This window comes from Puntigrus tetrazona, unplaced genomic scaffold (genome assembly GCF_018831695.1).
Source record: "Puntigrus tetrazona isolate hp1 unplaced genomic scaffold, ASM1883169v1 S000000746, whole genome shotgun sequence".
Lineage (NCBI taxonomy): Eukaryota > Metazoa > Chordata > Actinopteri > Cypriniformes > Cyprinidae > Puntigrus > Puntigrus tetrazona.
The window spans coordinates 2,385,001-2,400,000 of record NW_025048355.1 but is presented as its reverse complement, the minus strand read 5'-3'; the positions used below and the strand labels follow the sequence as shown (position 1 = coordinate 2,400,000).

General features: G+C 41.9%; 1 protein-coding gene across 6 annotated transcripts in view; it reads left to right on the top strand.

Moving 5' to 3' along the window:
* Positions 1-15,000, top strand: part of syngap1a (synaptic Ras GTPase activating protein 1a) — a 57,558-nt gene that overhangs the window by 15,772 nt on the left and 26,786 nt on the right. For 5 of the 6 annotated variants that reach the window (XM_043232954.1, XM_043232949.1, XM_043232950.1 and 2 more), the window contains 2 exons: positions 10,845-10,939; positions 14,956-15,000. The exon at positions 14,956-15,000 is cut by the window's right edge and continues 77 nt beyond it. In XM_043232954.1, the coding sequence (XP_043088889.1) occupies positions 10,845-10,939; positions 14,956-15,000 (140 nt within the window). Of the gene's footprint in view, positions 1-76; positions 670-10,844; positions 10,940-14,955 lie in introns of those variants that run through there. The other variant, XM_043232951.1, reaches the window with a different exon arrangement.

The window sequence follows — 15,000 nt, the reverse complement described above, 5'->3', positions numbered from 1 at the left end:
GTGTGTTCGCGCGCGCGGGAGCGTAGTAGCAGATCTCTCTTCAGTCTGTCAGACGCCTGCTGTAGGGCTGCACGGGCTTTTTTTTATTTTTTCCCCCCCTTCTGTCAGTGTGAGATGAAGATGAGGATGAGGAGGATGATGCGCGCGCGGTCCGCCCACACAGGACCGTTCCCGGCTCGCGTCTGAGCGTCGCGCTGAGCGTTCGTTTCCGACGATGCGGGAGTAACGGCATGAGGACCGCTCGCGATCGCTGGCAAGTCGGCGAAACGGCAAACCCGCCGCGCGCGCGCCAGCCGCCTTCCCCGCGGAGCGAGCGATGAGCGCCGGCGGGAATCTGCGCGTCACCCTGGAAACGGCAGCGGAGACTCGAGCGAGCGCGGCCCGAGCGGAGCGCAGCGACAGCGGGACCGAAGAGCGAGGAGCGGCCGCCGCGGGAGGGATGCGTTTCGCTGTTTATACCGAGCCGGTGACGAAGAAGAGCCCCCCGCGTGTCCCCGGCAAACCCGCCTCGCGCGAGGACACAGTTAGACAGTGATTGTGACAGAACCGATCCGAGGACAGCGAGGTTACGACAGATGCCCGAGGAACGCGCTGAGCGCTAGTCACTGGAGCGGAGAGACCGACGGACCGAGAGGCGTGAGCCCCGACGCCTGCGCTCTCTCTTCTCCGGTAAGAACTCACTCGCAAACTACACCCGAGCTTCACTGCGGCTTAGAGTCCGGACAGGAAACGGAAACGATTTTCTCTCAGGCAGTGCGTGAAACAGCCCGCGAGACCCCGCTCGGGTCAGAACCGTCCGTTACGACACAAACCAGTTAATTAGAGATCCCGTTCCGTGCAGGTGTTTTCTGCGTTTCCTTGCATAAACACGTTTTTCCACGAGGCCACGCGCATTGCTGAGGTCTTCATCCGGACACCTTTAAAGGTGATCTTCTCGCACCCTCGGGTTTTAAATGGTGGCCCGTGCTCCGGGGTCACGTGTGCAGTGCTCCTGATTTACTGTAGATTGCTGTGTCCCTCCCCGCTCAGTGCTGCCCCCTCGGGCCCCTGGACAGTGTGTGTTTACAGTAGTGCTCTCCAGTCCCTGCTGCTCCTCTACTGTATCCTCCACACTTGAACTGTCTGCGAGAAATGCTGCGTCTATGTGCCCCGGTGCGCTGTGCTGCACGTTATTGAGACGAACTGGATTGTTAATTGAATGAATTGGAGATATTTTTGTGAGAGAAGTTGGGTTTGCGTGTGCTAGCACATCCGTATGTGTGTCTGTGATTGCAAGCATACTGCATACTGCGTAGCTGTGCACACTGTGTACTGTATTACAGGGCATTTAGTAAAAATAGTTGAGGTGGTGTTCATGCTGTTTGACAGTAATTGCATGCAATGCATTGTGTGTGTGTGTGTGTAATATATCATGCACACTTCGTCTTGTTTCACAGGTCTGCAGTGCATTAAGTGTATCTGCAAATATTTAGATATACTGTTATATAAAAGTAATATGCAGTATATCAGGGAGAGTTAGAATGCGTATTGCATACAGCTTCATATACTATTATAAAGATGATGTTCAGTATATTCAAACATATTTAGATGCTAAGTAGTCCAGTTCGCATCATATTTCATACAAAGGCATAGTAGTTTTAAGACGATGTAGATGGGATGCACATACTATTTTATTGAAGTATGCACTATATAATTTATATTTGGATAGCATGCATGCTGTTTTACACAGTATTTACTAAAATGAGAAAACTACGTGTATATTCAGAAAGGTTTTTATTTAGTTTTACATTCTCTATTTTAAAATGTGTTTTGTGCACAGAAAGATGCTTTATAAGCAATTTTATACAAATAATACGAAGCGTGCCGTGCGTCTTTCATACCGTTCCTTATACTGTTTTATAAAAACTGTAAACAGTACAGCATGCATATTAACCGTGTTTGGATACGGAGTGCATGCTTTCTTTTCATGCATGTATATTCAGAGACTCACATAAGGAGAAGGTAGTGGGTCTGCGTCCTGCATGCTGCTTTTGCTAGCCTTTAATTCCCAGCGTAGCTACTGTAGCTCGTGGATCTCTGCCGAAGACCGTTTTCTGTCGGCCCACACAGAATCTGCACACTTTTTTTTGACATTATCTGCCGTGGGTTAAATTAGCTGGAACGCGTTAAATGTTTTTAGATTACCGATCTTTACATGCTGTGAGCTGTGTTAGCCGTGCACGGTTGCTATGCCGTTGCTAGGGTCGGTTTCAGTGATATTGCTCTGCAGCACACACGATTTAGAAAACCGCTCGCAGACTAGTAGCGCTAGCACTAGCGGCCGGCTCTGTTTGGCGACGGGCTCCTGTGGGAACGGTGGCACCGAGCGTTAGAAAGTTGAGAGATGCTAAACTTCATGACAATGAGAGCGGTCCGCCGCTGCGGATCTCTGGAGGTTTGTTGATATTGAGTGGATCTCTTCCACCTGAAACACTTTTATTACATTTCAGGGCTGCAATAATGCTCTGATCTCACACACACACACACACACACACACACACACACACACACACACACTCACACACACACACACACACACACACACACACACACACATACACACACACACACACTCACACACACAGCGCAGTGTGTTATCGATCAGGAGTGTTTTCCTCTGGTGTGGTGAGTCCGGTCGTGTCTGATATCTGATACCTGAGTCACATTAGTGTGGGTGTGCAGCACATCAGTATTAGACCGCACTTATTTATTTATGTAACGCATTCAAGTCAATCCTTATGATGCAAAGGACTCCATTTACTGCAAAGTATATAATGCATTAAACTGAATGCTGATACGGGGCAGCTAATGCATAACGCAAAGAAATCATTTTGCTGCAAAGTATAAGTTAGTTAACTAGGTATAAGACGGTAACTAGGATCAGTAGACGCTAATGTTTTTAAATTTTTTGTCTGGTAAAGCAGATGGCATTTGCTTTTTTTAGCAGTTGTTTTGGCATTATTATATTATTCTAGATTTCCTTCGAATGCAAACAATACGTATACTGTTACGTATAATTGATTAAACCTAACTCTCGCAGACATGTATTATATATAATGCAAATGCATGATGCAAAAAAACATGTAATGCGTTAAATTGAATGATTATGACACAAATAAAATATAAATTGCTGTCAGTTATTTAATGCATTAAGTTGCATTCAATATAATTAGTAAATAAATAATACGTAACGCAAGGAATCGCATGAACTGTGTGTTCTTATAATGCAAGAAAGGCTGTAAAAACAGCATATGATCGTCCGAGCGTTGGAGGGCTGAGCTGTAGTGTGATTGGGAAGCGTACGGTGAAGCCAGATGTGAGGCGGCTAATGGCTGTATATTTGAGAGGATGAATGCGACGTGATCTGATCCAGCAGAGATCCTCACAGATGACTGATATATTATTCATATATGATCTTTACTGACTCCAGATCAGCTGTGGGCTTGAAGCGATCAACACTCTATCCATCTCAGCCAGCAGGCGTTTATTTACTCTCAACCGAATCAAGTCTCGTGATGCTAAACGCTCCTATTTCACTTTGAGAGCTTTGCTCATTGAGTTACCCATCTCGTCTTCTCTTGATGTTCATGGGTTCGATCTCCAAGAAGGCCTTGTGAAGCCACTTCAGATGCTCGTCAAGGACTGCATCAGAAAACTTGAAATAAAGCTTTATGTCTAATGTAGAGTAAATCACCTCTTAATAGTGCATTATGATGTTTATTAAGAGCAAATATAGTAAATATATGGCATTGCTTGTTTGTCGTGCGTTATAAGGAACACTTGGGAAGCTGCAGGGCCGAACAGATAAGTGCTATAATGTGTTATAATAACCGGTTACAGTTATTATTATGAGCAGGAGTAATTAATGTATTGAGGATACTTTAGCAGTGCGTTCATCGGCTTCAAGTGAAGAGATGCCAGGATGTTCTTACCATGTGTTTCTAAAAGCACTGAGAACCGTTACGTGTTACTGCTGGCATCACTTCTGTAATTGTTTAATAAGCTTTTATTTTCATTTTCAGTGGCGTTGTTATTAACACTGTGTGTAGGGCTGTAGATGTCGTACTGTTGGTTAAGTTACAAGCAGGGCGTCGTTGATAACTCTGAAGCGTCCTGGATTGTGTTTCGTCTCAGAATATCATCGTCTGCCTCGCCAAGTTTATTATTTCTTTCATCGCTGGTGTGATCCGTACGAAACAAGGCCCGCGGACGTGTATTGTTTTTGTGATTTGCTGTGGTATTAAAGAAGTACTTAGCCTTTAAGAGATAAATAATATGACCTGAGTAATTCAATATTGTAAGATTTAGTGCAAGTTAATGTTTTTTAACGTACCTTTGTTGTAGAGATGCCACAAACATGATTATTAAAAATCACGTCTTTCTCGTTAGACCTTAGGGTCTCCGGTTGGTAGGCAGTGCAACGTTTAAAATGTAATGTTTAGTTGTTGTGCGCTGTTGTAAAAGCCCCGCGTGAGAACAGGAGCTGATGTGGGAGAGTAAATAATGAGCGTTAATGAAGCACATGTATATGATGGGGATGATGGACGGAGGCTCATGTTCTCTGTGTTTTCTCTCCGGTGAAATGCTGCTGCTCGAACGCGCCCACACAGAGACCCTTCCTCAAGCGCGTGTGTGTGTGTGTGTGATACGTGTATCAGCAATGCTCTCAGCGATTCCCACCCACACACACACACACACACACTTCAGCCTGACATTGCATTAACATCCAGAATGGCGTTCGGCGTGCGTGGGTGTGTTTGTGTGTGTGTTTGGAGCGCGACCCGATCGCACCCGGGCGAATTGAAAGCGCAATTTACAATCCGAGCGGCTCGGCGGTTTTATGACTAATTAAAGTCTTTCTGCGTCCGTACGCATTAAGCTTGTGTGTTCTGCTAGCGCTGAGCTCCGTGTGTCTCTTTTGCTTAAACGGAGGCAGTTTCCATGACGACCAAACAAAGACCTCGGATTCAGAACAAAACTTCAAGAAACAGAAGGACAGAGCGAGCACTAGAGCAAACTTTACGTCAGAGGACGCGCATCAGGGCTGCTCACAGAGCAAACGTTAGACGCCCGCGATGGGCCAGGAGAGCGCTTAGCAACACCCTGGCGACGGCCCAGAACACCCTAGCAACAGAAAGGCGCTCACAGAAACAGCTCCAGATTTTCTGTCCAAATGAATCTCATCCGAGGGTATTTTTGATCATACAAGCTCATTGTCATCTTTGCAGCCATTATAACGTAATTTACTGTATAATGCAGAATATTTGGTTGAATAAATTACAAGCAGGACTGCTTTGCACTGTAATATCTAAAAAAAATGACCATTTATTTTAATAAAAGCATTGTTATATCATAAAACACCTTCATGATAACCTGTTAAAATAACCAGCTGTGACTGAAATATTTTACATTAGAATGTGTCTCAAAAATAATAATTTATTATTTATTGTATCATATTAAATTATTAAACAATACGTTTTTTTTTTCTTAAATGTTTTGATTTTAACAGGCAAAAAAAAGTAATTTTTCATTTGATTTAATTTTTAAAAGATTTATCACAGTGTTAGTTTCATTTGATCACCACCATTTTTAGTAATAAGTTTGTATTAAATCATAAATTTTAATTTTAATTGATTAGATATTATAAATGAAAAGCTAATTAAACCATTTAAATGGAAACCCAGAAAATAATTAATTATGGAAAAAATAAATCCGATTTCATAGGGCCCTAATATTTATTTATTTATTTTTTACTTTTAATAAATTGTTGCTAACCTGTATACATGATTAAAATGAGTAATTGCCCTTCAGAAGCTCGTAGAAGCCTCTTTTTCCTGGATTTCTGACCGTGATCGTCTTATGAAATGTTTGAAACGATCTGCGTGTTTTCTTCCGGTCTTGATGATTTCATGTTTGGGTGATATTTTTAGTGTCATTGTGTGATTGATGCCGGCTGGAATCAGATCAGACACAGATGATTAGCGCTCGTGTTTGTGGATCACACGGTGGCGCGCGGGTGATATTCCCAAAACTGTTCCTGCACTCGCAAATCTCATAATCCTGTAGAAAAGAAAAAAAAAAACTGTCATAACCGAACCCGGAGAGAAGGAGAGATGCGTCATAAACTGGTAACGGATTATTAAAGACTGTAAAGCACACGGACGTCACTCCGCTGTCAGACGCTCTGTCCTTTACGTCAAGGTCAGGTGTGGCGTGTCTGAAATTAACTTTAAATGTCCTCACCAAAGGATGCTCTGCAGTGAATGGGTGCCGTCAGGATGAGAGTCAATAATCCGCACCGTTCTAAAAGAACATTATATCATGTATTTGGTGTAATGCAATGCGGTTTAAGGTTAAAAAACACATTGTTTTCCACATGCTGTACGCTATTGTTTCTCCTCTAAGCCCCGCCTCCTCAAACAGGTTGCACAAAGGGCTTCGTTCTAAAAAAGCAAGGTGTGCTCTGATTGGCCGGCTAATATTCTGCTCTAACATCTGTGTTCATCCGTTCTGAAGAGTGTTATAAACACAACTTAACACTGATTTCACTTTCACAGCGTCTCCAGAACGCTATAGACGGAATAATAGCTCCGCCTTCTTTCTTTGAGTAAACATTTGGGCGGAGTTATGCAAATAAACCCAGTTTTTTGACGTGGGGGAACAAGTCAGGACTTTACTCTTTGCGGTTTTAGGGTCTTTGCACCGCTTGCAGCACTGGAAAGAGAAACAAAGCTAGAAATCGCTTCATGAGATCCGTTTAACATGTGGAGAAGACAAAAGATGAAAGAAATACAGCGTTGAGATGTTTTTACGTCCATAATAATTCTTCCACCAGTGAAAAATATTATCTCCTCGTCTCTCTCATCAAAATCCAGCCACGTATTTGTTAAAGGAATAGTTTACCCAAAAAGCAGATTGAGGGTGAGTAAAAGATGAGAGGTACGAACTATTCCTTTAAGAGCGGTTTTGGCTGGATCTGCTCAGATTTCTCTCCTGGTTCAGACCAGAGTTATTATGGTATCTGAGTAAAAATCATCTTAATGCTGGATCTTCCGTCTTCTCCGGATGTTCACTGATGGTCTGGAGCGCTGGGGATGATTGTGGTGTTTTTATCACGCTCTCATTCTGACGGCACCCATTCACTTCCATTACTTCAGCACGTTTTCGGTTCCGTCTGATGACGTGGGCCTCCTCTGGTCGCCCCCGAGCCGTTTCCCTGGGTTCAGATGAGCCTGAGCTGTTTCCAGCCGCTGAGAGTGTGTTGCGGTCAGGGGAAGTGGTGCGAAGGTCCGATCGCTTTGCAGGAAAACACTTTGCGGTTTGCTGTTAAATGGATGATGTTCTGAGGGAAATGCGTTTGCGTGCAGCATCTCGCCGGAGTCTTTATCGTATGTGTCTGTAAGGAGAAGTGAATGAATGAATGTAAAACAGCACAGCTTCAAGATGTTATACGGAGAGGACTCATTAGTCATTTACATCTCTGAGCTGAGCTTAAATGCCAAAATAAATATTTAAGCCCCAAGAAAAGGGTACTGAAAGACAGAGCAGCTGGGAGTAGAAGGTGTCTGCTCTTATAAAGCCTCTTTAGATATCTTAAAGAGCACCACGCACTAAAAATACTGCCGTTTGTGCATGTGATGACAGACAGTTAGCAGCTACCGCTGAAAATCACCAGAAACGTGCCGTTAGACATCCGCTGTGTGCTGGACACATTATTATTATTGCATCGCTCAGACCGTCAGAAGCTTCCAGAGGTTTATGATCGAGCGAAGCCAGTGTTTTATTGCACTTTATCAGTTCACGTCTGTAGATGTCTTCAGTGGCATATAAATGTGACAAAACCTAGTTTTCTTCCTCTCTGTGTGTGAAGGTGTTTATAAGACGCATGTGACATTTTAATCTCTGATTTATTCCCTGGTCTGTCTGAATACTGGATTCTGATTGGCTGGCAGGTGTGCAGTAAAACCATTTAATGGACAGGTAGCTCCAAGTCGGTTTATTCACCTTCAGTATTAATGTGCTGCTTTAATTGATGCACCTACACACACACACACACACACACACACACACACACTCACACACCTACACACACACACACACACACACACACACACACACACACACACACACACACACACACACACACACACACACACACACACTCACAAACACACTCACACACACTCACAAACACACACACACTCACACACCTACACACTCACACACACTCACACACACACTCATACACACACTCACACTCACTCACGCACACACACTCACACTCACGCACACACACACTCACACACACACACACACTTGTCAAAGTGTACCCTACAGATACTAGATAACTACATCATATTTCTCAGCACCGAGGAGGTAAACTATTTTTAAACACTATTTTTAAAGTAATTAAACACAGCTTGATTATTTGTAGACGCAGATAACATTATCTTATTCGCTATTTAAGTTTAATTTATTTTTATTTAGTTCCAGTTAGTACTTTTAGTGTATCTGTATCTTGTATATCGGTTCATTTGTAATAAGTTCATGTGTATTTTAGCTCATGAAGTGTTTTTAGCCACTGATTGTAATCCTGTGCACTGAAAGAAATGGTGCAGGATTTTCTTAAACGTCTTTCAAGCGGTAGCTGCTGGCGAGTTTCACACAAAAGTATAAAGAAAGTAAAGTTTTGTGTTAAAAAGTTTGTTTCTCCACATCAGCAGCTCCAAGACGTTTTCATCTCTCTGTGCTCTGAAGGTTTTTACTGAAGGCTTCGTTTATATTTCGCTGATTTGTATAACATTTTACTAAAACAAAAGTTTAGTTTTCTTGTGTACAGAGTGAAAAAAGAGAAATCTCTGGAAAAACGTCAACTCTGATATCACAACAAAGCCAAGCGAACATTTAGTGTTTTTCTGTTTTCCACAAAATATGCAAATTAGTACATATTTAATTAGATAATGAATTATTTGCATATTAAAACTTAACTTTAAGAAAACAGTCGTTTAATGTACTGTTGTAACCACCTGAAAACAAATATCTATTAGTTCACATTTTTACCTTCACGTGTTTTAAGAGGCGGCACTGAGTGGGCGGGGTCTTCAGAGAGTGGGCGGAGTTTAAAGGCCAGGAGATTATAATCCTGTCCTGTTTGTTCTCAGCACACACTTGTCTGCCGCTTTACATTCTCCAGCTCCGTATTTTTCAAAATTAAAACAGAATGTCCAGAAAGACTAATTCACGTACGTTGCACCAAAAAGCCATCGCCCTTGTTTGAGTCCAGTCAGAAACTCAGCACACACTCTTAAAGACATCAGTGATGACCATTTTTCAACTTCCCCTCTAAAGAAATACCATACTGGTGTCTCTTGAATGCAGCCAGGTATTTCATTACAAACAACTGAGCTAGTTTATATTAAATATATAGATATATTTTTTCCCGTTTCTCTGCCTGTCTCAATCCCTGAGGGATGTTTGTATAACCATCCTTTCACACTATTAAGTGAAGATCACGTTCAATGAAGATATTTTGTAACTTTCCTAATGTGTATATAGCAAAACTTTATTTCTGATTAGTGATATGTATATGCATTGCCAAGAATGTCACGTCTCATCCTCGGATTTCTGTCTTCAAACTGAATTTTGCCTAATTTTATCAAACCACATCGCTGCAAAGATGAATCTTTCAGGCATGAATCTCAATCTTATGAGCGATTCGTTCTTGTAGAGTGATTCAAATAGATATTTTGGAATCATTTTCTTTGTTATCATAAACACATTTTTTAAAATAAAAATACTCATCCAGAGAGACGTGGGACGAAGCTATTGTGCACTACACCTGAATATAGATGAAGCCTGATCGTAACGGGGGATTGAAGGCAGGTTTAGCCCAAATTGAGACGCCATTAGAAATGTTCAACTCTACGTTTAATCGAAGAATTCAGCCGTTGCTTGGAGGTACAGGTGACGGCGTTCACGTAACCAAAGATGAGCTAACGGCTAAAACGGTGGCCAAACTATGGCATGTTTTTTCTAAAACCTGAAGAACGTAATTTATTCTCAGAGGATCAAGCGATTCTAATAATCTGTGTGCAGAAGAACGGACTCCTCCGTCTTTGAACCCCCCTCCATTCCTCTCTCCTTCTTCTGTTTTGTTGTGGGTAGAAAAAAAACGAAAGCCTTTGAAAGCTCACTGAACACTTTCCATGCACCTTCTTCTGATGAAAACACCACCGTAAAGAAGCGTTTCTAGGAAAGCCACCTGTCTGCCGGCCGTCAGACGAGACTTCTCTCATCTAAAGCGTTTATTCAGCAGCCGAGCCAAATAATAGAACTTGGGTTGCCCTCAAAACCGTTCGGAGACACCAGCTCGTGTGGAGCAGGAAGGATTCTGATTGGCTGTTATCGTTCGTCGTTATGACTGCGGCGTAGTGAGAAGCCGCCGGTTCTTGGGTGAAGGTCCGGTTATCTGCTTCTTTACGGCGCAGGGGTCCCACTCTCAAATGTTTCTCGAGGTCGAGTGCTTTCAGAGAGAAAGCCGAGGAGATTCGAGCGGACGCCGGTGTTTCTGCTGTTCTGGTGTGATGAATCTGTGCCTGAAGAGAGAGCGCTGGAGATGGAGGCCGTGCGTGTGTGTATTTATAGCAGCAGGAATGTAAGTTGTGTAAAGGTTTGCTGTCCTGAGGGATGAATCACCACAAAACAAGACAAAACACTGACAGCACTGTGTGTGTGTGTGTGTGTGTGTGTGTGTGTTTCTGTGGACTCTGAGCGAATAATTATCTCTTTCTGCCTGTGTGTTTCAGAGCACGCTCGTGCTCGCAGGAAGAGCTTTGCCACGTCGCGGCAGAGAAGCATGGAAACGCCGCCCACTGCCCCTACACAGCCATTCCGACAACCTGTGAGTACTAGCTAGTGCACTGCACACTGCGCCCTCGTGCAGCTAGCGCGCCGCCGCTCATTTATCAGCCCTGACAGCTCATTTGCATTTTTAATCCAGGTTAGTTTAAGCGCGCTGTAAGTTTGGTCGCAGCGCGCGGTGTCGCCGCTCCTCCGTCTCGGAGCGCAGTGCATTGTGGGATACGGCGTGACTGCCACACTGCGTTTTATCCAAAGTGACCGAAGCCTACGCGCAGCTAGCTTTTATTTGTGTTTTATTACCCAGGGAGACCTTTTTTTACTTTTTGTTAATTGTATAATAAATAAAAAGAAAACCAATAGAATACACATAAATAGATAGAATGCTTTAAAGTGATCTCATTTCAAATAAAAGTTGACATTTACATAACATGTGTATATTTATTATGGATATAAAAACTATATATTAAGAAGGATGTTATGTTTGTATTTAGAAATAATTTAAATCAGCGTTCTACATATATGCATGTAAATATTTTCAAAATATGCATGTATTTATATTTTATATATATATGTGTGTGTGTGTGTGTATAGATATAGATAAACAGATGAAAGCCGTAGCAAAGACTTATTTTAGATACAAATAACAGCACTATTTTTTAAGAAAACAAGCACTTAGTGAATGAAGAGAGTGCAAGGATACACTAAAGTTTGAGAGTGAGTGAGAGGGTCAGATAAAGATGGAAGAGATGCACTTAGCCTCAGCCGTTAGTGTGTGTCTGCTATAAGGTTACTAATAATCAGCCTCCACCTTCCTGACATAAATAAATCATCATCCTAGTATTTAAACACACTCTCACTAGAACACACTGTAGAGTCCTGTTGATTGAGTTAAACTAACTGACTTTCATTTCTAAAGTTGCTGTTTTTATATTGTATTTTATTTAAGTTTACTTTGAAAGTGTTTTTGATCAGTTTTAATTTAAGTTGATAATACGATATATATATATATATATATATATATATATATATATATATATGTACAGTTGGAAGAAATTGGTGGAAAACATTTTAATTTGAGACATTTTAAATTTCAGAAATAATTAGAGAAACGGCTAGTAATGCACTGAATTAAACAGGAAGTAGTGAAGTAGAAAAACTGAAGACGTTCTGATTCTTTTTGTTTGGCACAAAAACTAGAGTTAAAATTCAGAGTTATTAAAAATTATTAAAATTAATAGAATTACAGTGTTTTTCACAGCGAAATAAAAGCAGTGACCATTTATTTTAAAAATAGGTCTGATGTTTCTAAGATTTATGTTTCACTCTGTTTAGACTAATTATGTACAGGTAAGTGGTGTGTGTGTGTGTGTGTGTGTGTGTGTGTGTGTGTGTGTGTGTGTGTGTGTGTGTGTGTGTGTGTGGGAGGGGGTTACTGACAAGCTGTAGTTTTGGGGCATATTACTTCAGAAGTGCTCTAAATCTGACAAAACGTCCCTGTAGAGATGTGTGTGTGGGTGTGTGTGTGTCTCTGTGTGTGTGTGTGTGTGTGTGTGTGTGTGTGTGTGTGTGTGTGTGCGTGCGTATGTGTGTGTCAGCATGAGACAACTTTTGGGAATGGCCCCCTTTTTAAAAATTGTGTGTGTCTATCTCTCTCTCTCTCTTTTATATATATATATATATATATATATATATATATATATATACAGTATATATATATATATAACTTTTTCATCGCAATTAGTATATAAGAACTCACAGTGTGTGTGTGTTTCATCTGAGGATCCTGTGTGTATTTTTAGCTCTGTGTTTTAGTCGTGTTTTGTGTGGGTTGTTTTTTTCCGTTCACTCCTTCTACAGAAATGTTGCAAAGCATGTGCTAATTTCTTAACTAAAGATAGTATACAAAATTAAAAAGATCCAACTGATAGACACGTTTGTTTGTATTTTTTGATGACACGGTAGAGAAATGATAATACAGTTAATAATATATCCATCCGTTCTTTGCTATGTCAAGAAAGTCATATCATTACACCTTTGAACGCTGACAGTTTAAATAAAGCTCACAAAAGTGTGTTTGGCCCTCTGTCTGCTTTCTTTATCACTGGTTTATTTTGTAAACATTACATTACTCTCTTCTGCTTTACGACTCGTCTTCTGTTTCTGTTCAATCGGTTTCAAATGAAAGCTAACTAAATTAGCCGCTTTGAATCAAAACATGACCCGTCTAGACCTGAAGAGCTGTTTTAGTTTTAGAGAGGAGTCGCAAGCTAGTAGACGGTGACGTGAACATGATTCACACGAGATCAGGCGACTCCCGAGCGCTTCGAAGCGAACACACCTCGTCTCGCGGCCGCGTGTGAGCATGCCGTCGTCGTAGAGGTGGCTGATGACGCTTTAACCGCTTTACCTCTCCGGTGTTTTGTTTCCGGATGAATCCGCGCTTTCAACGAATCGAGCGAGTCGGTGACTCACCGAATCAGCCGTTTGAACGAATGACTCACGACTCGCTCGTTACCACTTCCCGCCGTCTACTGGTGGTTTTCCCCAGCGTTTTCAACTTGTTCGTTGGAAAATCTTTTAACATGATTTACGCGTTAGAAACTCTGTGTTGAAGAAGCATGTACTTCCTCCAGCTTTCTTGAGCAGGCTTCAGGTGCCGCTTACTCTCCTCAGCTCTCTGACCTCTGTGAGTCTGCAGGTCCGGAGGACGCTCACAAACATCCCGGAGGGGGAAGATGCGTCAGGATTTATGCTGAATATTTTAACAGTAGAAGTGTCAGAATCAGTCAGAAGCTGAAGACCGGGGCTGTTTTGGGTTGAGCTCAGAGACCTTTCTATTCACTGCAGGCTTTTAATAGTGAGTTTCCTCTAGAAAGAGGTTTGTTGGTTTTTCAGTGTATTTCTTGCCATTTCTTGGTCATTATTTGTGAAATTAAGCAGCAGTGCTTCAGTTTTTTCAGCGTACATTGTTCTCTGACAAATATTTACTGTTTATTTAATTCCGAATAATCCTCTTTATGTACTTGAAGTCACATTATAAAGTTTAAAAAACGTTTTCTTGTAGTCTTAGACGATTCAAGACCCCCGAGTTTATTGTTCTGGAGCACGGTTCTTACCTAGAAGAGGAACAAACATAACCTGCATATATTTAAGAATAGAGGTTATACAGTTTTATGGTGTAGAGGAGCGGGATTGATCTTTACATTAAAACGCTCTCATCATTTGCTCTCCCTGGAGTTCTCCCAGACCCGTGTGAATAGTTCTGCTGAACACAAAGGAACCTATTTGGAACGAAGAACTGTTTCTGTAGTGTTTGTTGACGAATGAGATACCGTTTTGACTAGATGTGGTCTTTGGCTTTCTGAAAGCGGCACGCCGGAACGATCCTAGCGCCTTCGGAAATCTCCCATCGTTCTTGCGGCCGCGCTGAAGGTCAGAGGTCAGGGCTGAAGATTATTGCTGTTCGGGGTCGATGAAGAACTTACTAGCAGATGTTTGTCAGTATGTTCCTGCTGCTCTTTTCCAGGTGGATCGTTCTCTTTAAATGAGGCGTGAAATATTGCCTCAGTGTATGTTGCATGTAAGTCAAGGCATTCTATTGTGCATCAATTCTATTGGATCAAATAAGAACACATATTACAGTTTGTCGTAGTTTCTGTTTAGTGACTTCAGTCTATTATAAATGATTCGTCTGTTTTATTATTTGCGAAGAAACTCTACGATAAAAATGCCTTGAAGGAATAGTTCAAGCAAAAGTTAAAATGTGCTAGACGAGTGTGTTTCTTCATCAGATCTGGAGAAATGGAAGTGAATGGGTGCCGTCAGAATGAGAGTCTGATAAAAAACATCAGAATAATCCGCAGCGATCACATCCGGGAAGACTAAGTTGGTCACAAGTTCTGTTTTGAGCGTGTGCTGAAAGTGAAGTGATCTCACACACACACACACACACACACACTCGGGGAGCGTGGGCAGCAGCTGCAGTGACTCACGGTTCAGGAGCAGCTTCACTGACTCCCTCTGCTGGAGAAACACTGACTGTGTTTGTGTTCACAGAGTTTTCTGAGTCGCCGTCTGAAAGGATCCATTAAACGAGCAAAG